The sequence below is a fragment of the Typopeltis vanoorti genome, chromosome 26 (genome assembly GCF_054136105.1).
Source record: "Typopeltis vanoorti isolate ZY-2024b chromosome 26, IOZ_Tvanoo_1.0, whole genome shotgun sequence".
Taxonomy (NCBI): Eukaryota; Metazoa; Arthropoda; class Arachnida; order Uropygi; family Thelyphonidae; genus Typopeltis; species Typopeltis vanoorti.
In genome coordinates, this window is record NC_143574.1 from 5,223,065 (window position 1) to 5,250,034 (window position 26,970).

At 35.7% G+C, this 26,970-nt stretch overlaps 1 protein-coding gene across 4 annotated transcripts in view; it reads left to right on the forward strand.

The window, feature by feature from the left end:
- The window catches only part of LOC150092284 (tyrosine-protein phosphatase Lar-like), a 1,042,795-nt gene that overhangs the window by 272,595 nt on the left and 743,230 nt on the right, over window positions 1–26,970 (forward strand). For all 4 annotated transcript variants that reach the window (XM_090415047.1, XM_090415048.1, XM_090415049.1 and 1 more), the window contains exon 5: window positions 20,075–20,359. In XM_090415047.1, the coding sequence (XP_090271173.1) occupies window positions 20,075–20,359 (285 nt within the window). The remainder of the gene's footprint in view (window positions 1–20,074; window positions 20,360–26,970) is intronic.

Here is a 26,970-nt window from a genome sequence, read left to right on the forward strand (position 1 = left end):
GGATGTAATATCCCTTAACTTAAATAAGTTCATGTCGCCAAATTGAAGCCTTTGGCTCTTCATATAATTAGTAATTTATTAGGACACCTTCTTGGCAATTCTCATAGAAAGGATGTAAGTTCTGTTCGCTACTAACTTGGTATTAACTAGGTCTACCTACTCACTGATGAGACCTGAATAAAGGTTGAAACCGGTCTGGGTAGTGACCTTCTCTCATAATGTAGAACAGTAATACAGCTCCTAGGAGCTAAGTTCACATTATGGGTAAATACCAAGAATAGTGATCAGATCTTGCTCCACCCTTACTATGAGTTGCCTCAGTTTGCACTACCAAATGGATCAGGTGTTGCACTATTCAGGTATTTGCTTATGCTTGGAATCGTTGAACTTTATATAGTTTCTATATTCGGCATGAAACTGTTTGAGTTTCTTATTCGGCTAAGAAACAATGTGGGATGTAATATCCCTTAACTTAAATAAGTTCATGTCACTGAATTGAAGCCTTTGGCTCTTCATATAATTAGTTATTTAAAATATTTTTGCAATGACCCTGAGGGTTACATGGACCACAGTTTGAATATTACCAGCTTAAATTAAAATGGGATCAGCTCATGTCATTTAATTTTTTAAAACAACTGTCATAGCACTTGTCTGAATCATAAGACATGTTAGTTTCTTTCCTGTTGATGATGCTTTCACTTTGTAATATGCCTGTTTTGGCCAAATTTCTTTGTGTGTTTATGCATTATTAGTTGGAAAGTTGAGCCTTACTCTTTGAACAACCAGTATGGGTATGTTTAAAGAGTCATTATGAAGCACTTAATTTCCATTTAATTTAAACAAACATTGTAACTTGGAAAATAAAATAAAATGCTAATCACAGTAATAAATTTAATAAAAGGCACAGATATTTCTTATTGAAATTAACAGTACATCATCAGTGTGTGTGGATACTGTTAAAGCAATTAAAAGAACGAGAATATAAGGTAAATACAACAATCAGCTTAGTAATTAAAACAGTTGCCACATGCTAATGAAATAGTTTGTTTATATATATATATATATGTATTCCTGAGCTTCTACTTGGTTGTAATGGTACATTTTAAAGAATAAATATTTATGTTTACATAACCAAATATAATATATTATATTTGATATTTACATAAAGATGAATCTATCAAACTTTTTGGAGAGACCATCATTCTGATTTAGGTTAGGATGATGTAAAGAGGCTTTATAACTTTCTTTTTCTTCTTATTATTATTCCTGACACCTCCAAGGAGTCCGAAGACTCATCGCGGGAGGACACCTACGACTGTCTCAACCACTACACCGAACCTCTGCTATGAATCATCTCCATCAACGCTATCTACCACCCAGCCCACCACCACCACAACTAGTATTTTTTGTCTGTAAATTGCTACCTCCGTATGAGATCGGCTAACTCGCCTTCGATTGAAATCGTCCAGATAAAGATTCCTCCCGTCGTGACGAGAATCGAACTTAGGCCTATTCCAATCGAAGGGCGCAATGTACCGTCGTTCTTCCAGTTGCGCTACGGAGGCGCTTAAAAAGGAAATTCATATTTAAAAACTGCTTCCATGGAGAAGATGAGCTTCATTCCACAGAATACTGTGTTTACTATCAATACAAAAGTCTGGTCTGCACAGACTAGACTTTTGAAGCTTCAGATATTTAATGCTATTGGTGTTTATTAATTCCTTTTTTCAGTGCCATGGCATGTAAAACTACCGAGGCAGGATGTTGATAATGCATGGGAAGTTGTAAAGGAGTGTTTGAGATAGGTAATGACAGTTTGCATACCTAGAGTCAGAAGAGTAAATCAACTGGGATTTAAATGGAGGAATATCATCATCAAGCTGGAGCTACAAAAAAAAAAAAATAATAATAATAATGACCTATCTGCCCAAATTAAATCAAATTAAATTCACAAGGGATATCTCATAAACACCAGCTAAAGGCAGAGTGACAGTTTATCTTTTGTAGATGGTAAGAGATGAGGAATTTTATTGAGGAAAATATATCAGATGAAGGTCAAACTTCTTAAAAATTTTACCAATAGATTCTGAGATGCCAAAATATATGGAATTGGAACACTGCAGTGTACAAAGAATTCTTAGGTGTTGGAATGTAGGAGTCAATTATCTGTTGGATTTGATGAGGGTTGTAACTTTCTAATTCTATTAAAAATTGTCCTACTTTGGCCAAACAGGCAGGACAGCAAATATCAGGATTTCAGAACACAAAGACTACATCCGGTTTCACCAATACAGCCACTCTGGGCTGGCAGACCATGCCTTAGATAACTGCCATAGAATTCGTTGGAAGAAAACTAAAATAATACACCGCAGCAAGTTTAAGTACGAAAGATTATTCAAGGAATCATCAGCAGCTCTAAAAAACGTTCCAAACCTCAACAAATTTGGGTGATGAAACTACCCCAAATTTGGGAGACTTACATTATGAGAACTTCAGCCCAACGGCTGATACAACCCAATTAGCCTGCCAGAGGGCACCATTAGGACTTTAGGAACAATATTAGTTTCTTGCCTTCTTCCTCATTTGCTTTTGTTAGTGCCTGCATGCACATACCGTATTTTTATGTTCCTGAAGATGGCAACGTGATGTTGCCGAAATATTGAAGTTATTCATTACAGTTGCCTTTAATTAATATCCTTTATATGCGTTGTTAATTCCGTAAGCTAATTACCAGTTATGTATGACCAACATATAAGCCTTGCTACTATAATTCTATTAAAGTTTAGATACTGAGAAGTTCTTGTAAGCTGAGAGAGAAGAGCTCACATTATGCATCCCATTAATCAATGACTTAATAACACCAATTTTTTAGGAGGGATGAAGGTCAGACTCTGATGTACATTATGTTGACAAAAGTATTTGGAAACCTGCTACACAAATTTTGAATAATCCTACCATGTGCAAATATTCAGGAAGCCTGTGTTAATAAAAGGAGGGATGTGCTGCATGTTTTGCACTGTACTCAATGTCATGATGCCACATTCAGCTGAACTGACAGACTTTGGTGATATTTCATGTGGATTGAATAGAGACCTCCAGTTGTTTGCTGATGATCCAAAGTTGCAACTGATGGCATTGACATGCTACTGATATTATTTCCCTTCAGGAAGATTTTAATTGGCTTTAAGTGTTTTAACGAATGATTGGGGGTTATAGTTTTAATAATAACATGTGCAGTGTATTGCACTTTGGAATGCCGAAATGGAATAGAGTGCTCTATATTTGGAACTCTGCTTCAGGAAGTGGATGAGATTCAAGATCAAGGAGCATTGGTTGACAGTGGAGTGAATTTTTGAAGATACACTTTGCGTGATAAGGAGTACATTGACAAGTAGAGATAAGGAAGTGGTTATACCGCTCTATAAAGTATTCTGAGACAACAAATGGACTGTTGTGTTCAGATTTGGTCATCACCTAGTTTTCTTTGTGATGTGGAAATATTCAAGAGGAACCAGAAACAACTTACAAAGGCAATATCAGGACTCTCGATTATTGATTATGCAAAGCGATTTAGAGAATGTAAATTGCAGACTTTAATGGATAGTAGAAATAGTGATACAGAAGAATGACAGGCCACCCCAAGATGTTATGTTAAAGTGGTGAAGAAGAGCATGATGAGTAGAATTTTTTACTTGGAGAGTGATGGGTAAGTGGAATGAATTGCTAGAAGGCTTTGTGAATAGAAGGAACATAAGCGAGTTCAAAGTTCAGTATATCAGACCTGTTGCTAGTTAAGTGGCCCTCTCATGATAGGTCTGCTGAATCTAAGGAGACTGCTGTAATAATGGTAATAATGAGCAAATAATACCAGTAGTGAGCAAAGAGGCAGTACTTGAATAGGTGTAGCAAGGCAAAAATGAACAGCAGTTAATTAAACACAATATATATGTTTCTTATTTTATAAGTTAGTAATACCATAAAGAATGCTATCATGAAAGACAATAAAAAGATAAACAAGTACTACTTATGCTCTAATAGATAACAAGAAATACCATTCGAGTAACTCTTAAGTGAACCACCAAAATACATTGCATGATGTCTGTTACAATATCAAGGTGCTTGAATGATGGATGATTAGGCAGAGAGGCTTAGAGAATGTAAATTACAGAGTTTGGTGGATAGAAGGAAAAGCGATATGTTAGAGATTTTTAAGCTAGTGCAGGGATTTTATTATGTTATACTGTATCCAACCTATAACATATCACTGCTGTGTATGGATTGCTCATGAAGGTTAGGGGGAAAAATATTATTGACATTTTTCATGAAGAGTTGAAGGTTGTACTTGTTGGGGAGAATTTCATAGGAAGTCTGTTTAAGAGGACAGAGGTAGATGGAATAAGAGAGGAAGAGAATCAGTTTTGCAGTTCACCAATAAAGTGATGTTGGGCAGCTACTGGTCTTGATATGATAACAGGTCCAATAGAAATATTGGACCTGTTATCATATGGAGAAGTAACCATAGAAAAGACATTGAGTTGAAACAGGTTTCTGTTTAGATAGCAATTGAAGTGAGTGAGTAAGGGAGGGGGATCATCATCAGCTTGGCCATACTCCTTTGGGCAGCATCGAGAATTTTTAGGGAGGTTTTAGGTGTTCCATCATGAAAGACAATAGGTTTTAGGTGCTCCATCCCAAACATGTGGATTCAAATTCTAAGGATGAGAAGATTTGGGATTTGTATAGAGTTAGTAGCTGGATAGAGTGTAAAGTGGCATTTAGAGAAGAAAATAATGCCTAGCTTTTTTAGAGCTGTGGAGGATAGTGGGAAATTTTGGGTGGATTGGGAAATGAAGGCCTTCATACTGATGAGTTTTATTTCTGACTTGAATTAGTAGAGCAGGAACAATAGTCTTAGTAGAGCAGGAACAATAGTCTTACCATGGAAACAAAGCGGGAAGTTCCAAAGGTCTTCCCCATTTGATACCTTTGTAGTGCTGAAGGATATGAGGTTGGAAGTGGCTGGAGGGAGATTTTTTTTTTTTTTTTTTGTTAGAATGGAAACTTGATAAGATAGAGATCTGAGTTACCAAGGAGAAAGGTAACCTCTATAGTATAACCAGAAGGAGAACTAGTTAAAAGAAGATAGAGAGTGTTATTAGTTATACAGGTTGTTAGACGTGTAATTTGTATTAGGACATTTCTTACAGCAAATACTTCCACATCTTGTCCAGTTTACTCAGGGTATTAGAAAAAGGGAAGCCAAATGGAGTTGTGGACATCAGGACTATCTAGGAGAATGACTTCACTATTTCACTCCAGCTATTCCGCTCAGCCTGGTTGGCTGAGTGGTTAGAATACCTGCTCTCCAACAAACAGGTCGCAAGTTTGAATTACACTGTGGTCATGGATGTTTGTGATTTGTGTTACCTTGTGTAACAATTTCATAACCTTTGAAGTGGTGCAGTATGACCTTCTCTGTCCTTGCAACATTAAAAATCATAAATCGCCACCTCCAGCTAGAGAAGGTATGCTGTCACAAAGGTATACTTTCCCTAGTTGAAGAAAATGTCAACTAGACCTCTAAGTGGTAGATGTGTTTTATTGCATGGTGAAACACCATGACCTTGCTTATTGGAGGCCAGACATTCAGAGCAAGAGCTCTAGTTTCTTCCCCTGTCTTTTCTCACATGTAATGTGGGTAACATCACTCAATGACATGCTACATGCATGCATGCCATTCAAGGTATAGCAGTCAAAGGGTTCCACAGGCTGACAGCTAGTTACTGCATGGGACCAAACCTGATAATAATGAATCCAGAGGATTTCTGGTTCAGTTAGTGATAATTCCTGCTTTCACATAATCTTCAGTTTGTGCCTTTGGGGGGGGGGATCTAGTATGGTAGTGTACAGTATGAAACTGTCATGGCCACATGTAGTCAGGAGACTGGTTTCTCTCTGTGTGGGTGGGTGGTATAACTGCAAGGCTTTCACCTCTCATTGCATGCCTCTATTTAACCTCTATTTAACTCGCTTACCCACATACACAATAAAGGACAACTTACGGAGATATGTTTATACTGCAGATCGGAAAAATCTCCCATATAAAAAACATTTCCAAAAACTTTAAAAATAAAAATAAAAATCCAACAAAAAAAAATACATCCAAACATCAATAATCCTCATAAAAGTTTCTGCATCAATTTTACAAACATCTGCAGCTTCTACAGCAGTTTAAATTATGTTCACCACCATCTACATTAATCCAAATCAGACTTATTATTCTTAATGAAACCTTAGCTTGTAATCTCAACTATCCAAACTATCCCCCACCACACACACACATAAAATTTCTTCTGCCACAAGGGTACTTCTGGCACTTGTGTATTCATCACAACTGACATCTGGTGTCAGAAGATGCAAAATTTTGAATCCCTCTGTTTGATTTACTGTGGCTTAAAGGTTCTCTACCAATCCATCTTACATTCATTTGCTGTGTCTACTGTTTTCCAAGTTCAGATAATCACTCTGGCCTCTTCAAGTACCTATCTAAAGTTTGATTTTATTCAGTCAGAATACCACAGGTCGACCTACCCTGTCACAAACTGGTATCCAAGATCAACCAAGAGAAAATCCGGTAGACCTTCAACTAGACAGGAAGACCCTCTAACCAGAGTGATAGGAAACAGATGGAGAAGAATGGCCCAAAATTGCCATCGCTGGAAACTTTGCAATGACCTGCATTTGTGGAGACACCCAGAATGAAACAAGATTTACTCCTCTCCATTGAACAAGCAGGCAGGGATGTCTAGGTATTCACTATTAACAATGCTCCAACACAGATAATCCAATTTCTTCTCAGAATACCAGATGTCTGTTCTCCTTTTGGTAATTCAAACAACCTGATCCAAGTTTCTAGCACTTGAGAACAACCTACAGCTAGCCGTTCTCAATCTTGTGTCTACCAACATTGCAAGTGTGCCAAAAAGGATGACATCGCTGTGACTTTTACTCCTCTTCAATGACCAAAGATAAGGCTGACTATTTGCATAATTTTTCTCTTCCAATTCCTGCATTGATTACCATAGCAAAGCACCCCCCCCCACACACACACATATCCTACTCACTCCATGTCACCTCTAGTTTTCTGCTAGAAAGAAATCAGAAGAATCAGTCCTGAATAATTTGGACATGTTATGTGGTTCTAATGGCACATCACCTATTTGTGCTACAAACTTTTTTGCTGGAGTGATGCCAGTTGAGTAAAAAAGATCCAAGTGGTGAAACAGAATAGGATATTTTTTACTTAACTGGCATCACTACCCCTCTGGCATGGAAACAAGTCTACATTCATCCCATTCCAAAGAAAGTGATAAAAGTCAGCCAATAAACTATCATCCAATTGTTCTCAATTCCATTCTCTCAACAGCTATGGAGAAGGTCAGCAAAAGCCAACTTTTATACCATCTAGAATCCCACCAACTAATTAGTGATCACCAGTATGGATTCTGCCACTTTTAATCCACATCTTAGCATTCATCACTTATTTCAGGACTCAAGCCATGGAAAAGTTTGGAAAGACTCACTTGGTCACTTCTAAGGCATTTGATCAGGTCTGTCATAGATGTCTGCTTAGCAAACTACCATCCTATGGTCTGTCTTCAGCATTTGCTACTGGGTCATCCTCTTTGGTCATTCCTTATGTAACTGTCATAGTAAATAGTTTCCTCTCCTCAGATTTCCCTACCAGTGCAGGAGTAGCTTAGGACTTTGTATTTTTACCCACTCCCTTCCTCCTGTACATTAATGATCTGCCCTCACTGATTTCAAATATTTTCCTTTGCTATGCTGATGAAGTAACCCCCACTCTTTCTTTTCATTCAACAAACCTTGTAATGAACATTATTAGAAGCCTCAAAATCCTCCTCTAATAAATGCCTTAAACTCTGATCTCCTGACTGTTATTCATTGAGGTGAGGATTACTTTGAACCTCACTGCTACTAAAACATAATCCCATATGATTTCCCAGAAGAAAGAGCTCACTTCACTTCCCATTATTTTTGATAACACCTGCACCCTCTGTCCAAAAAGAAACCAAACTTTTCAAAAATAGAAGAAACTAGTGGCACCACCTGTTGTTTCTTTTTGTTGTCGAAGTGACAACCTTCATTAGTGTTGTGTCAACTTTTTATGACATTTGTTTCATTAGAAGCCGAGTTATAGTACCAAGAGTGACAGTGTGTTCTGACGAATGGTCAGAAAATGAGTTTCAAACAGAGAGCTGCGATTGACTTTTGTGTTAAACTTGGTAAAAGTTTTACCGAAGTGCATCAAATGCTTCAAAAAGCATACAGTAATGAATGCTTATCCCGTACTCAAGTTTATGAGTGGTTTAAGCAATTTCAAAGTGGTCATGAGACGCTTGGGGATGATGAAAAGCCGGGCCGTCCAAAAACTGGACTGAGTTAACATCCCAAAAGTGCATGATTTCATCAAAGAAAACCCAAAATCATCCGTGAGATTGATTGAAGATGAATTGAGGATTCCAAAATGAACTGTGCACAACATTTTGACCGAGAGTTTGGGCCTTCGTAAATTGAATTAGCGATTTCCCACAAGTTGACTGATGACCAAATAATGTATCGAATTGAACACTGCAAAAGTAAGGAGTAAAACTAGCTTGAAACGATCATTACTAGTGACAAAACGTGGTGTTTTGAGTATGAGCCCAAAACAAAGCGCCAGAGTGCTGAGTGGAGACAACCAGAAGAGGGGCATCTGGAAAAAAGTCACGTGGAGAAGTCAAAAATAAAGACAATGCTGGTTTGTTTATACGATTCCAAGGGCATTATCCACAAGGAATTCGTTCTGCCTCGCCAAATGGTCAATGATGAGTTTTGTCTTGAAGTTTTGAAGCAATTGATAGTGAGAATTTATCGCGTACGGCATGAATATCGTGATGCAGGCAGCTGGTCACTTTTGCACGATAATGCACTATCTCATTGTTCGAACATTGTGAGACAGTTTTTGAGCAAAAACCAAGTTTGTGTGTTGGATTACTCGCCATATTCGCCTGATTTAGCACCCTGTGACTTCTTTCTTTCCTCCCTGACTTCACTTGCTGATGAAAGGAAAGCGATACGAGACCATTGAAAGCGTTCAAGCAGCAGTAACCACAACCCTCAACAGTATTCCAAAAACCGATATAAAAAACTCATTCAACAAATTAATTAACCATGCCAAATGCTGTATCGAAGCTGAGGGAGAGTATATCGATTAAAATAAATGATTTGAATAATTATAATTGGCTTGCGTTTTATTTTCTATCAAAAGTTCAGTTTCGTTTTGGACAGAGGGTGTAGATTTCAAAACACGATCAGATTTCTCTTTTCAGACTGACCTGCACCTATAGCCTTTCTTGTACAAACATGTCTCAGCCATGTCTTCTGCAGCTGAAAAAAAAAAAAACCTGTCTGTATGCTTTTCTGCACAATGCACTACTTTTCATCTGTACAACTATTAATACTGTTCAAATCCCAAATCCACCCACACATGCTCACACATTTGGAGTGGTGCACCAAATCACTTATATTGCTTGATGCTATTCAGAAGAGGGAATCAGATTAATTGATGATCCCTCTCACACTGAATTCAGTTTCTGCCTTATCTCTTTCTCCATGTACTTTTTTTGGTCTGCTGAATTGCCCACTGTTATTTCTCCACTTTCTTCAAACTATAAGAAAAAGAGCCACTACTGGTGAACATCCATTCCCTATCTACCTTAAAACTTACTGAACTATATTCTTCTCCTCCCCTTTCATTCTGTCTGCTTGTGTCTTCTAGAACAACCTCTCTCACACTGTCTTTCCCAAAGACTTTCAGCTGTTCAAGAAACATGTAAATCAATTTCTTCTTTCTTCTTACTTTCCTATCTTTCCCTTTAATGTGTTATAGGTCTTGTAACCTATTGTAGGTCATATTTAAAAAATAAAAAAATAGGCATTTGCGTTCTTACATATAGGAGGATAGTTTCCATTTTTGAAGTTTTCTTCTTTTCCCCCATTCACTAATCACCTATTTCAAGATTCAAGCCAAGGAAATATTTGGAAAAAATTCCCTCCACCTTTTTTTATGCAGAAAAATTTATATTTGCAGAGTTTTATACACATAATTCTGCATTTTGATAAGATATGAATTAAATAGAAGTGGAATCATAATTGTGCTCTTTCATCTGCCAATCATCAGAAACATTTTCAGTGTGGGTAATAAATATTTTGTTGTTTCAAGGTACTGTTGAGTTTTTTTTTTTTTTTTCATTAACACGTTCGCCGCCAACTATGAGTATACTCGTAGTTGGTATATGAGCCTCACAAGCCAACTACGAATATACTTGTATGTCGATTACTGACCTCCTATGCCAAGCACGAGTTACTCGTAATGACCTTGAAGTGCTTGGCATACAATAACTATGCCCGATGAGTGTGACAGCGAACGTGTTAATGCAGCACTCAAAAATTCATCTGCTGTGTAGAATGATTCTGTTCTGTTCTGCTGTATATTTAACAATGAACCATAAGAGGGGGAAAAAAAAGAAATCCATTTTAAAAATAAATCTTATAATTGCTAATGACCATATTTGTGTTACACTTTGTGCTTTTCTTTGCATCATCTTGTTGTGTTGCCTTTTTCTGGATATATACACAATTTTATTTCCTTTAATTTATAATTTAAGATTATTAAAAATCACCTGTAATTTTCAAATATTACCAGCCTTTAGAGTAATTTTCATAATAGCATGGATACTAGAAATGGCAGTTTCAAATAAATATCGTAATTATAGAGAAAAATGCAAGCATAAAAGGAGCCAATCTTTTGCAAAATATACGCGGTAAAGTGAAGAGGTGAAACTTTTTTATATAAATATATACATTATTTATAAAATAGTGTGCATATGCATGAGTGGGTGGGTAGGTGTCTATATATATATATATATATATATATATATACAGGGAACTTACAAAATAGTGAAGATTACACTGCTTAACTCCATTTCTCTAAAACTTTCTTTATGTAAGCCTACCTGCTGGCCTGGTTGGCCAAGTGGTTAACGAACTCGTTCTCCAACCAACAGGCTGCAGGTTCGAATCCTGCCATGACATGGATGTTTGTGATTGTCTTTAGATAGTAGATGAATTTCATCATCCAGTGTGAGGCTACTTCCCCCTTATTGGACTGACGTGGCTTGAAAAAGTTCCATGTTTGGTCTCTAGAGCAGGGTTTCCAAGAAATAAAAAAAAAAAAAAAAATTACACAACATGTTTTACTAATGTATCGCTTTATTACTATTTATTATTACTTTGAGTACTGCTGCAACATTTGGTTTGATGCAATACGATCTCTCCTGTCTCCTTGTGCCAATAAACCCTGAATCAACCAGCCAGCTAACTAGCTGGCTCAGGGAAACGCACATCACTGAAGCTTTGCAAGAAAGGATGAAAGGCATTAGCCATTTATCTGCTTGGAGCATACAGGGTTTAATCCATGGTTTGAAGATCTATTATGACTTTCTCAGAGGTTACAGACCTTATTTGTTATACTGCACACTACTACTACTACCTCGAAGTTTTTGTCCTACTTTTTAAAGTGAATATATGAACATTTTCATCATCCAAAAATTTACGTAGTGTGCTGTAGTTGGCTACCATCTGATGCTGTATTTGGTCTCCCTCATCTGTGTTCCTGGCTTTTGTAAAATTTATTTTAGAGCTTTGAGGACTGTCACTGCTGTGCATTGTCCCTTAGCTGTCTTATAGTGGTCTGTTTATTCTTCTTCTTTTGGATTGCAGTTTCGATAGATGTTGGTTCCTTGTGTCATTTTTTCCTGCTATGTGAAACCCTTCATGTTTCTCAGCTGATTTGTGGTTATAAAGTCTGCATTCTGGTCTGTCGTCAATGTCTGGGGCAGTCCCTCAAGCTTAGCTCACAGTCATTTTGGCCATTTCATCTGCAAAAACTCATAGAAACTTCTAAACTTTGTGAACACTTGCTTGAACTCTAGGCTTACTATTGGGTTTCACCCATTTGAGACTGTTAATGAAATGGTAAATTTTAAGTTTAAGAGAGGGGAATATATTTACTGAGTGTAATAAAGAAGAAAAATAATAATAATAATAAAAAAGAAGAAATGAGTAAATTTAATAACTAACAGGTACTTGCCTTCAGAGAGGTCTCGAACCCAAAGTCACTGAAGATCACAATGAATCACAAAGATTGTTACCACAAAGATTATGTTACTCACATTGAGAGTAGTGATGTTAATTCAATGCAGAAATCATATGCTTTCCATATAGTAAAAAGGTATGTCAAAATACTTTTAAAATACTCTGGATTAGAGATAGCTGAAGAAAGGTTTTTTTTTTTTTTTTTTTGCATACTTATTAAGTAAATTCTAATGTACAAGGAATTATCTTGTTCTTCCTTGTTTTAAACCTCTACTCAAGTGTAAAGAACAAAGTTTGCATGTGAAATAACTTCATAAAATAGAGCATTACTAAATAGTGGCTGTTGACTTCATATCCATTGCCTTAGTGTCCCATAATACAAAGCATACCTCCTTTTTGACATGTACATTGCTGTGGTTAATGGGAAAGGGTGACATTACCCAGTGCATAGCATTTGGGTAGTGATACCCCTTTTATTGAGTCCCCCCCCCCTCCAGTAAAGGTCATGAAATGGATATGCATAAAATATGCAGCAATGTGAATACAACCATGTAATTAGATGGCATATTGGCCTATGCATTATGAGAATATGCAAAGGAATTATCAGCTCCTCTGACCAAACTTAAGTCTCATTACTGCGAGGGTGCCAGTGGAGTGGAAAGTGGGAAAAATAGTTGCACAGCATAAAGTAGGGGACAAGACAGAAGTAGCAAATTCTAGGCCAATCAGCATCTCAAGAGTGGTGGTTAAAGTACTAGAGAAATTGGTGAAAGATAGAATTAATTCGGGACTGGGAGGATAGAAATATGATACTTTGTAAGGGACAACATGGTTTTGTGAAGGAATAGGGCTTGCCTTAGTAATTTGCTTACTTTTTATAATAAAGCGAAAATAGAATTCTGTTGCATAAATTGGAGTAAATGGGGATGGATATGAATCTGGTGATTTGGATTAGAGGGTGGCTGACGGACAGATATCAAAGATTGGTTTATAGAACAGTGAGTCTAGGAGAAGGCAGGTGAAACCAGGCCCTGAGCCCTGTACCACAGGGCACATAGCTTGGTCTTCTGTTGTTTAATTTACATATCAATGATATAGAAAATGATCTGACTGGAGATATTCAGTTGTTTGCTAACGATGCTAAACTGGGAACAGCGATGCTAAATGACGGTGATGTAGAGATCCTGCAGGAAGACTTACATAGACCATCAACATGGGCAAAGGTTAATGGCTGCCAGTTTAATGTGGCCATGTGTAAGGTGATGCACTTTGGAAAGAAGAGATTACAACCTGTGTACTGTATTGATGGAACTCAACTACAGGAAACTAATAAGGCCAGGGACTTGGTGTGTGTGTGGTGGCGGCGGGGGGATACTGGGAGTTGCAGTTTTGAGAGCATATTGTGAAGATAGCCAAAGTACTTGAGAGTACATGGTTGTTGAAGAACACACTAACAAGCAAGGATAGAGAGTTATTGTTCCGCTGTATATGACTTTAATAAGGCTGTATCTGAACTACTGCATACCTATTTGGTTGCCTAGATTCCTTGATGATGGAAAAGTGGTGGAGAGGATTCAGAAGCGAGTGACAAAGATTGTGGCAAGTCTGTGGAATGCTTCCAATGAGAAAGATTAAAGGTTAGGTGAAAAGAGGAGATAGGATAGAAGCATATAAGTTATTATTATCAGGGTTGTGTAAGATTGAAACTGAGGACTTTATTTTCAGTACATGGCAGGAAGGGAGAGAACAAGAAGTCACCTATGGAAATTGTGTAATGTGATTAGCAAGAGTGTGTTAGAATATTTTACTTGAAGGGTAGTGAATGGGTTGCCAGAGAGGTGATTGTGAGGGCTTCATCAATGAATAATTTTATGCAGAGGTGTTTATGGATATTGTGTCAATAATGGGTAGTGTGCTAATAATGGATCTCTCACAATGAGTCTTCTGACTCCATGGAGATACCTGTATAATAATAATATCTAAGTACGTGTGTGCCTACACACACACACATGCATTTTACTTCTTTTTTTTTTTTTTTCAGTATAAATATAAAGGCAAATTCATTAAAAGGAAGAGCCTTTCACATCAATTAATAATAATAGCAATAACGAATTACCTAACTTACTGCCATATTGTACTCTATATTCTAATTTTTTTAATTGCAAGAAAAACAGCAAATATTAAAAATCAGTTATTTAAAATTACAAAAACATAGCCAACAATGTAAACAAAATCATGTCATAAATTTAAATGCAAACAACTTTTTTCCTCTCCAGAATGTTTTTGGAGAAAAAAGGAATTAAATTTTTCTTATGAGTATTGTGACAGGATACTTGAACAAGCCTTCCTCATTTAGTAATAGAAACTATTGCCCTTTTTTCAGTTTTCAGCATTCTTAAGGTTGACATATTTCTCTGTAAAGAACATAGCTTGAAACAGAATTAAGCAAGAGTTTAATTACAATTTATTAGTCTTTTTTCTGATATTTAAATAATATAAATATGTCTAGTTCATGTTTTATTAAATCTATTAATTACAGATATTATGTTATGGAAATGTGATGTAGTGATCTTGAAAGGAGGTCATGAAATTGAATACTCATTGAGAAGATTGGGCATTGTCATAGCCTGAAAAAAATGTGATAGAAATTTATGATGTAATATTGAATTATTGTTAAATCATGTTCAGTTTAAGCTATGATGGATGATCACAGGATCAATCTTGTGCTTGGTTCCTTATTGATATTAAGGTTATAATAATAATAAGGAAATCTACATCACAGAGGAATTGTGACTATAGAACGATGCGCATAGTGACATTTTGAAACATGTTAGATCATTAGATGATACTTTCCATACTTTTGGAAAAAAAACTAACTGTTTAAAATGTGGTTTACTTTCATGCATTGTAACAATTCAGTGTATATGTTAGCAAGTTCTATAAGCACACTGTTAGAAAAGTGGAAACATTACAGAATGAAATGGCTTCCCTGAAGCTAGTTGACTTATTATGGGAAGAATTAGATTGCAGAGCACAAGAAAGACAACCAGTAGGTGAAAAATTCAGGGTCATTATAAAGCATTCTAGTATAGTATTCATTATAATTCTTGGAATCTAGCAATAGCTAGATTATAAATTTTTTTAAAAGAATCAAAATTTCATACAATTTTTCATAGAATTTTTGAATATTTTTTTTACATCTGTATTTGTTTAAGATGTGGAATGTGTCCAGCTATCTTAAATTTGGTACCAGCACTATGTTATGATTATATTATTATAATTATATACTGGACAGTACTTTTTCAATTTCTAGAAATGCTCTGCCCTCCCCACTGTTACTAACATGTGAAGAGAAAATTTCCCTGTCTTTTATGTAAAGCACACTTGCTCATATATATTTCTATTTCTCAAGGTGTATGACTAGCATAGAATCTATTTGTCATAGTAAACATTTCACACTCATAATAACCAAGTTATTATGAGTGTGAAACTTGGTTAATAGCCTTTGTATCATCTTCACTTTCTTCAACTCATAGAAATCCACAACTGAATGAATCTGTGTATAATATAAGGGGGACCAGAAAGTAATCAATTATTTTTAATAGTTCATTTTTTATTTAAAAAAATCTTTTTTTTTTTTTTAATTTCAGATTTTTTTTAATATGGCGGACTTTAAAGTTGAAGAGCAGCATTTACATCATTGTATGCTGTTTTTGTTTCACCCAGGAAAGAATGCTACCGAGGCTACCAAAATCATTTGTTCAACTTATGGAGATGTATTGAAGGTTAACAAATGTCAGCGATGGTTTACGAGATTTGCAGTAAAAAATTTTGGTCTTCCAGATCGTCCTCGATCTGGAAGACCTCTTACTCTAGATGACGATGCTCTTAATACTCTCATTGAATCAGATCCAAAACAAACCATACAAGAATTAGCAGAGAAACTTAATTCATCATGGTCAACTGTCCAAGAGCACTTACATAAGAGTGGCAAGGTTCTTAAACAGGGTGTATGGGTACTGCATGAACTGTCAGACAACAATAAAGCACAGAGACGGATGATTTGCAATTCATTGTTGACCACACAACAAAATGACCCCTTTTTGGAAAAAGTTGTAACTGGTGACGATAAATGGGTGCTGTATAAGAATATTAAATGCAAAAAACAGTTGCTTTTTCCAAATCAAATTCCAATTCCAACACCTAAAGATGGACTTCATCCAGAAAAGGTTCTATTGTGCGTTTGGTGGGATATTCATGGAATTATTCATTACGAACTCATGGAACAAGGTAAGACTATCACAGCAGCCATCTACTGTGAATAATTAGAGTGACTACATCAAGCATTGTTAATCAAACGTCCTGCACTTGTCAATCGAAAAAGAGTAATTTTACAGCAAGATAATGCAAAAAACCACATTCTGCAAGAATGACTCAAGAAAAAATTAGGCAGTTAGAATGGAAACTTCTACCACATCCTCCATATTCGCCGGATTATGCCCCTAGTGACTATCACTTATTCAGGTCCTTAGAACACAGCATAAGAAATAAAACCTTTGTTCGCAAGATGATGTCCAAAGGAGTTTGATATCATTTTTTGCCTCCAAAGAAAAAACTTTTTTTCAAAAAAGGAATTCTAAACTAGTAGATCGTTGGAATAAGGTTATAATTAACGATGGCGATTATAGAATTGAATAATGTTAATTTTTTCTTTAATAAAATTTATATTAAAAATGTAGTTCAAAAAATTGATTACTTTCGGTCCCTCTTATATTTAATTCAGATTTTATTTTTCATCAGTACTTATCAATACCCATATTTTTGCTGCAGCTGTCATATATATTAGTGTTTCTGCTCTTTGTTCCTCTTCCTATATCGATCTTTTTGCTTCCTACTTTTTATCTGGAAAATCCGGCTAACTGATTATTCAATTTCAAGACAGTCATAACAGCATTAATGCAAAGAAAAAAAATGGCCCATGGGTAGACCCATGTTGCCTTTTCATTAGTCACTGACACCTTCCAGAAAGTCACTTCCTAATTTACTGCAGATTACCAGTTTCATATCCATTCTTATAAAGTTAATTGTACCCACTGACTTTCCATGCAGTATTCTATCAGTTGCTTTTGCAAATGCAAGTGATATAACACCCACCCACCCACCCACTCACCATATGAGCACATGCACATATAAAAACACTATCTGCATGTAACCATATATTTTATTGATATTTTATCACCAATTGAAATTATACTTATAATATGACAATTTCAATGTATGTTTCTTTAAATAGCATTAGACATTGTTTATTTATCATGCATATATGATTATTTATGCTTATTATAATAATTGTTATTATTTATATTTGACATACATATAATTATTTATCATACATATATGAATTTAAAAGCATATAGATTACATTATATTTCTAGTTTCAGATTAATGAGTAACATTTCAAAATAAAAAATTAAATCAGTTAATGTGTTATTATTAGTATTATGACAAATCTCCTTGTATAAAAATGCTCAAAATACCTGACAAGTTGTGAACACATCTGTAATTTTTGTTGTTGTTGTTGTTTTGTTTTAGTGTGTCATATGTATGTTCTATAGGATTCATCATACAGTCATTTGTTTAGTATAATGTTTTTTTAATTTATTTTGGAATGACTTTTTTTTTTTTTGAGATAAAAAAGTTTTTAAATAATGAGAACCTACATAATGTGATGGTCATATTGTGGATGGATTAGGTTTAGAAATAAGAGAAAATTGTTAATATCTCTTTTAATTGATGCAGATTGTAATTGCTGGAATGCCAATGAATAAAATCTAATCTAAAAGAACAGAGATGTTATGGATAACTGAAGGTTATCCATAGTATGGATAATCTTCCATACTAGTATGGAAGGTTAAACTTGGTTTCCTCATGTTTTCACAATTTTAGAGAGTGTTTCAAATATATATTCATGCACAGTTGAATGTGGGAGATTATGTTGAAAAATAAAAATTATTTTGAAATTACAAATTTTGTTTTTTCATTTTTAGGCCGATTACTTTTCAGACCACTCACGTATAAATACTGTAAATTATTATTATTATTATTATTATTACATGACACCTCCACTAAGTCCAAAGACACATCGAGGAAGGGCACTCTATTCTACAAATCTCTGTCTCCACTGTTTAATCCACCAACTACATACAGCATGTAACTACCATCATCATCATCATCTACATAATGCTGTCTACTGCCCACCGCTACTACCAGTATTTTTTTGTCTGTAGATTTTGCATGTTCTCATGGCTGATTTGTCTGTATGTGGGATGAAAAATCTGAGTTTCCAGGAGAAAAAACTCTCCTAACTCCTTTTGAGATTGGCCAACTCACCTTCAATTGAAAAGCCTATAATCTCATCATGACTGGATTCGAACTCGGGCCTTTTCCAGCCAGTTAAAGAGTGCAGCATACTGTTGTTATTCCAATTGCACTATGGAGGTGCTTCTTTCATGGTACCACACTTTGGGATGCAGAGATATAAGGCTATATACTGTATTAGTGGAGCTGTGCTTCAGGGTGAGATTCAGGATCTTGGGATGATGGTAGCCAGTAGACTGAAGTTTTGTGACAAATTGCAAGTGTTGTGAAGACTGCACATCATGTTGCTGCTATGATAAAAAAAATACATTGACATGTAGAGATACAGAGGTGGTCGTGGTGCCTTTCTATAAGGCATTGTTCAGTCCAGACACGGATTGTTGTGCTCCAATTTGGTTACCTGGTTTTCATTGTGATGTAGAAACACTAGTGAGGATCCAAAGACAAGTGACCAAAGTGATATTGAGAGTCTGGATAGTTGATGCAGAGTGATTAATGGAATGTGGATTACAGAGTTTGGTGGATAGAAGGAAAACAGGGAATATGATAGAGACCTTCAAGTTGGTTAAAGGATTCTACCAGATTAATACAGAAGGAATTATAAAAAGAGTGGAAGGAAGAATGAAAGGCCATCCCTGGAAGTTGTATAAAGATGTAGTAAACAAGGGTGTGAGTTGTCAGTGAGTGGAACACTTTGCTGGAGTGCATTGTGAATGCAAATGATTTCAAAGTTTAATATGATAGACATGTTGCAGGTTGAGTGGGCCTCCCATGATGAATCTTCTCTATGGAGGTTACTCTAATAATAATAATAAATTTAAGGAGTTAATTGTAGACTTCTCATTACAAGAGCCTAGATTACAATCAGCGAAGCTGTAATAAAACACAAAACGAATGACTTAAATTAATTATTTAATTGTAAAATTTTTTTCTCATGTTCAACAGTCATTGTCAATATAAAAATGTAATGAATAAAATATAGAAAAAATCAGCAAAGCACTGCAAAGTTTTATTAAGGTAACAAACAGTTAATTAATAAAGAATGCTTTATTATCAATAAATCATTCAGTAGTTAAACTCCTGCTTCTTCTGCTCTAGAAGAAATTGCTCACATTTGACCTTCTTATTATGAGAATATTGGAATGTTAAAATTCTAAAATGTCTCAACATTCATGCAGCATTTTGTCTAGTCTAATAATTTTCCTACCTTTCTTTATCTAAAGAGAAACTTCTTCCTTTAAACTTTCTAGTTATCTACCAGATTTCTTGTTTTAATTTGATTTTAAGAAGTTTTTTTTTTCCTCCCAGTAATTTGAGGTAAATATTATAAAATTAAATAAGTAAAAGAACTTGTATCCATCCATTCATTTATTGACTCACCATTTTAGTTGTATACTTAAAGTTTCATATTTGAAGAAAACTTTTTTCTCTTCTCTAGCAGTTCACTATGTTTACTTTTTTTCTTTTTTCTTTTTAGATCCACCAAGAATTGAGACATTCCCTAAAGACCAGGTGGTTGCTACTGGTGGTATTGCTGTTTTTGTATGTACAGCTGTTGGAAATCCTCCTCCTCAGATTGAATGGCGTAAAAATGGAAAAAGAGTTACTACACAGCGCTATTCAGTATTAGAGATGCCGAATGGTTCAGTTCTGCGAATAGAACCAGTACGAGCAGGCCGAGATGATGCTACTTATGAATGTGTAGCAGAAAATGGAGTTGGGGAACCAGTTAGAGCACTTGCTTCTTTAACGGTTTTACTGGGTATGTTGCCATAAAATTAATTAACTCACATGTATGTTTATGATATTTTTATTCTGTTGATAATTAACAGGTAACTTATTATTTCTTGAAAAGGGATTTTATTTGTTACTTTTGTTTATATTGTATCACCACAAAATATGATAATCACTCTCAGCATAAAACTCAGTATTAATTGAAGAAAACACTGCTTAAGTCAGGCAAGAAGGTAGTCGGTTACGTTTCCTACAAGGATATTATTATCAGACCATAGTATTGTCACAAAATTAAAGAGGCAGTCCAAGAAAATAAGAAATCATGTTGATAATGCACATGCTGACTTACCTATGAGTCAGCATGTACACGTAGAAAATACAGAAGAAAATTATAAGAGTACTAAGCTATGTGTAAAAATAGCTCAACATTCCAACTTGCTTTCAATGATATAAGCTAACAGTCATTATCCTTTATGGGCAAAACGTCTGAAATTTTAATCTCTTGTTTCCCACAAAACTTTCATTCTTTCTTGAATTCACACGGGAGAAAGCAATCAAAAACAGAAAACCATCATATCTTGTCTTCATCAAAAACACTTCAGCAACTTACTCACTTTTTATTTGAAAGTCACAGCAAGCTTCATTGAATAAATTCCTAAAACTACATCAGCAGTTTCAAATCCCTTCCAAAAAAAAAAAAAAAAGTGATAACTTAGCTCACTATGATACATTTTCTTCACTTTAGTTTTTATAAGGTCATCATTGGCCAACTTCTTCACTAGCTGAAGAACCATAAGTTAATTAGTAATAAGCAACATGGATTTTGCTGCCCTTGATCCACATGCAGTCTCCTAGCTATCCCCACCTACTTTTGGAGACACAGTCCATGGAGAGGCATATGCTACTCTTGCCATGTCCTGGGCTTTTGATCCAAAGTACTATCTGGTGATTTGTCTTATAACCTTTGCAGTTAAGTTGCCAGCATCCTATCTAGTTGTTCACTGCGTGGAATGATGAATGGTTTCCTGTTCTTGGATTTCTTCGCTAGTACCAAAGTACTGGGTAGTACTCTGTAATTTCGCCTGCTCTCTTCCTCCTCTAAATAAATTATCTTCTCTCTAATCTCATATCCATAGCTATGATGATGATGATGATAACTGTACACTTCATATACTTATTCTTCATTTGAAAAACATTGTGATGTAGAGTCATTTACAGCTTTGATTTTAAAATTTAATTTGATTTTGACTTAAATTTTAAATTCAAAGCATTGAATTTAAGCTATTAACCAGTGCCTTTCACTCTCATTTGCTGTTTAGACAGTTGAGCTTGGCAAGTGTAAGAAGAATGATTGTTATGAGAGATTTTAACTGCAGCAGTATAAATTGGGGAGAGGAAGATGCATGTCGCAATAAGGGAATGGAATTTCTAGAATTCTTGAGGGACAAATATCTTATGCAACATGTAATAGAAGGAACAAGAGGTTCAAGAGTTTTGGATTTGGTCATAGCATCAGAAGAGCTGATAATAAATGAGATGACATCTCTCCCACCAGTTGGAGAGAGAGTGACCATGTGGTTTTTACTTGGAAGACGAATAGACATGCAGGAGTATCAAAGAGACGGGAATATATGTGGAATTATAAGGCAGGTGATTACAATAGTCTTAGACATCAACTTGGGGAAGTTTCATGGAGGGAGGAATTGGAAGGCTGGGATATCATTAGTGCTTGGACTGTGAAGGAATATTTGTTAGCAGCAATAGTAAGCTGTGTTCCACAAGTGAAGAAGAGGACACAATTTGGTGTAAAGTGGATGACAAACGATATTAAACAGGAGCTGCATGTGAAAAAGAGGCTATGGAAGAGATATAAGGAGACAGGTGAAGAGCAGATGCATGAAGAATATAAGACACAGGCCAGGAGAGTGACTAGTATGGTAAGGAAGGCAAAACTGGAATATGAGAAGAGATTGGCCCTAAGATCCAAAGAAAATCCTAGGGATTTAGCTATGTGGTCAGTAGGAGGAGAAATGATTGTGGAAGAATGACATTGTGGGATAAAAATGGGAATAAAGTGACTGATGCAGAGGACATAGTGGAATTGTTCAATGAACACTTTATTAATGTATTTCATCCTGGAGGAGTAAATTTCAATACTAGAGGGATAGGGCAGGTTCAAAGTTTGGAGGTGCAGGAGGAGAACGTGTTCCATATACTGAGTACTCTGGATGTCAGTAAAGCTGGGACTGGATGGTATTTCACCACGAGTTTGAGAGAATGTGCTAAGAAACTGACAGCTCCTTTGATCTGGCTTTTCAATGAAAGTTTGGCTACAGGAAAGGTGCCCAAGCAATAGAAGGAAGGTAAGATAATGCCATTGCATAAGGGCGGTAGCAGACTGGAAGTGTCTAATTATAGGCCAGTTTGTGTGTCATTGGTAGTTGTTAAAATCTTAGAGAAATTAGTTACGGACCGTATACAACATTAGGCAGATGAGGATAATGTTATCTGTGAGAGTCAACATGGATTTATTAAGAGGTGCTCTTGTTTTAGTAATATGCTAGCCTTTTATAATAAAGTTACAAGAGCAGTAGATGAGGGAAAGGCATATACTGCAATTTTCTTGGATTTAGTGAAGGCATTTGACAGGGTGCCACATGATAAGCTGATATTTAAGTTGCAGCACATGGATTTGGAGGTCAGGTTGGTCAACTGGATTCAGGATTGGCTGTCTGATAGGTATCAGAGTATTGTGTATGGTGGGACAGTTTCAAGGCGGCAGAGGGTTACAAGTGGGGTCCCACAGGGCTCAGTACTGGGACCTATATTGTTTAACCTTTATATCAATGACATTGTTAGTGGATTGCAGGAGGATGTTCAGTTGTTTGCAGATGATGTGAAGCTGGGAAGAGTTATTGGTAAGAGTGCAGATGTGGTAGTCATGCAAGAGGATTTGAATAAGCTAGACAGATGGGCAAATGAATGGGGGTGTCGGTTTAATACAGCAAAATGTAAGATCTTGAGGTTTGGGACACATCGATGGGACGCTGCATACTCTATTGGAGGAGTATACTGGAGGAAGTAGGGGAGACAAGAGATCTGGGGTTGATGATTCATAGAAACCTGAAATTCAAGGGACATATTGCAAAGGTGGTGAAGGTAACACAAAGGATTGCTGCAATAATGAGAAGGACGCTGACCTGCAGAGATAAAACAGTTATCATTCCGTTGTATAAAGACCCTGATCAGACCACACTTAGACTATTGTTCTCAGATTTGATCCCCAGGATTTGAAGGGGATAAATTAATTGTGGAAAGGGTACAAAGGCGGATAACAAAGATGGTGTCAGGACTGTACAATGTTAGTTTTGAGGATTGGCTGAGGGAATGTGAACTGTAGAGTTTGGGTGGATAGAAGAAGGAGAGGTGATATGATTGAGACTTTTAAACTGTTGGGAAGTGGTTACAGGGTTGACACTGGGGAGTTCTTTCGCTTGGTTGAACAGTGGGAAGGAGTGATGACAAGAGGTGATGCCATCCCTTGAAGTTACAAAAGGAAACTGCGAGTATGAGGGTGAGGAGTGGTTTCTTTTCATGGTGGTTGAACCGTGGAATGCATTGCCTGATAGAGTGGTGAGGGCGAGAACAGTCAATGAGTTTAAGGAGTGGTATGATAGACTTTGTGCTTCTTAGGAGGAACCTCCCACGTTGAGTCTTGATAGACTTGTGTTTCCTAGGAAGGACCTCCTGCGATATCTTTTGACTCCTTGGAGGCCTAAATAATAATAATAATAATTATCATTCTCATTGGGGCAAGGATATTCTTATCAATTTCAATGATACCAAAATGCAGTGTTAGTTGCTTCAAGAAAATCATTTCACTTACTCTTGCCTTTGATCACATTTGAGTTATAATCACTTACATTTGATTCCATCTGTCTTTCACTTCCAGCCTTTCCTAGCACAAGGACATCCATAACCTTATGATATGGTGCCCATCATTGAAAGATGTGAGGTTGGCTGCATGAAGCAGTCTACAAAGATAGGAATGAAAGAATGTTATTTCATTTGGTGGGAGGGGGGGTGCCTAAATAATTTATAATAATTATTATTAGTAATAAATCATAGTAAATAGCCACAGTTGGTATAGACAAGCTCTTTGGTTGGAAAAAATAAGGTTTGGATCCTGTCTATGACATGATCAACCTTTATCAGGTCTTTTCAATTAATTGGTGAGTTAGTGAAGTGGAAGGATATGTACTTGTCACTACATTACATTCCTACATATTATCTGCTTACACAGAGTATTGATGTGCTATAAGTTTACAACCTTTTGGCATGTGGTGTGGAGACGTATTAAAAAAATCCAGTACAACTAACACACATTCTACCCAAGCATTTTACTAACATAACTCAATAAAAAGTACAATAACTATATGATGACCTATAATATCATATTATAGAGAGCCATGTTGGAAAAAATAAGCAATTAACCTAGCACTTTCAGATCATATCAAAAAATCCTTATTTTGATTGAAATGACAGAAAATTAATTAATACTCTATATACAAGGGGGAGGTGAAAAGTTCTGATAAATACCTTGAACAAAAATTAATTAATTTTATGTCTTCTTATTTATCCTAAAAGAAAAGATATTTTCTAAAAAAAGAATTTAAAAAAATAAACATTTTATATGAAAGAATTTATATGAAAAAACATATTTGTTTTAGGTGTTATCAGAACTTTCCATACCCTCCTCGTATTAGATTAGTCTTTTGGATAATTGTTTTTTTCCAAAAGAGAGAAAAAGACATAGAATCAATCTTATTGCAATTGGCTGATGTGGAAAGTCCTCACATGTTGCTTTAAATAATTTTATAAATTTATTGGGACTATAATGTAAAAGAGTCATATGATGCCATTTAATTTGGTTATTTGTATTACTGCCATGATCTTGTAGTTCAGACATACAAAAATGTCTTCATGCCTAAAGGCAGAATAACCACTTTGACCTTGATACTTAAAGCAGCATGGGGATGAAAATCTGTAAACTCCAAGAATACACTTTGTCTTTAGTAGAAGGAAACAAGGAAGCAAGTTTTTTAATTAGAGGAAAAGAAACAGAATATTGAATTTTCTTTAAACTGTGATTTTTTTTTTTGCTCTTTAATGTATAGATCAATAATCCTATTATAATTTTCATCAGAACACTGATTTGGTTTATAATTATTGAGTATTTTGTTAACAGTAGAAATTTTCTACACTTTAGAAAAAAGATTTCTTTTAATATGATTAATTTCATATATAAGTGATTCCTCGTGAAATCAAATAATACAGACTTGAATGGCAAGGGTTTTAATGGTGTCAAGCATCTGACTACTTGGATTATGTGGGTCATCTTCTATATATCTGCCAGTAAATGTGGTCTTTCAATAGACTGAGAAACTTAAAAAATTATCAGGAAGATGACATATATGATTGTGTTGTAAAAGAAATAACAGTGATTCTATATTTTGATCACAATCTTCCATGTCTTTCACAAGTTTAATTTATGAAGTAAGCGAATAAAAGTTGAGCAGCTCTCAGATGTGAACTGTAGACTAAAATACAGAAAGATTATTGAAAAGAAAATAAAAGAATTTGAGAACAGGAATCAAGCCTTGGAGATTCAGTGGCAAACTCTGAAAAAAACATTGATTGATTCTGCCAGAGAGGCATGTGGTGAGGTTGTCTGTAAGGATAAAAAAATCAGAACTCCCTGGTGGACACAGGAAGTTAAAGAGGTAGTGAAGGAAAAGAAGAAAGCATATCAAAAGTTCCTGGCAAATAAGTCAGCTTTTACTCTTACAGAATACAGAGACAAATGTAAGAAAGCTAAACAGTGTGTAAAACTAGCTAAACAAAAGTCATGGGAGGATTTTTGGCAAGAATATAGAAAATAAATATCAAGAAGGTGGCAAAATATTCTGGAGGTTGTTGAAGAAGCTTAGGAATGGAGGAAAGAGTGCTGTAAAAGAAGTTAGAGATGATAAAGGTGACATGAAAACAGGAGAAAAAGATATCCTTGAAGTATGGAGTAATTACTTTGAAAAACTGCTAAATGAAACAAGCAGTGATGACAGCACAGTGATAAAAAAACACTGACCAGGCCTGCAGTCAAGAATACATATCCATACTTGAAGTAGAAAAAGCCATCAAAGTCTTGAAATGTGGAAAGGCAGCAGGAGTAGATGATATTCGACCAGAAATGCTGAAGTATGGTGGTATAAAAGTCTTACAGTGGCTGCACTGCATAGTTCAGAAAGCCTGGACAGAGGGACGAATTCCCGATGATTGGAGTAGAGCTCTCATAGTACCCATATATAAAAAGTGAAATAAAACTGAATGTGAGAATTACAGAGGTATTTCCCTACTGAGTATTCCTGGCAAGATCTATGCAAGTATACTTGAGAAACGGTTGAGAAGAATTGTGGAAGAAAAGCTTGGTGAAGAACAAGCTGGATTCAGGCCAAATAGAGGCTGTCAGGATCAGATCTTCACATTACGACAAATAGTCGAGAAAGCATGGGAATATAACAAAGATCTGTATTTAAGTTTTGTCGATTTGGAAAAGGCATATGACAAGGTGCCAAGAGAGAA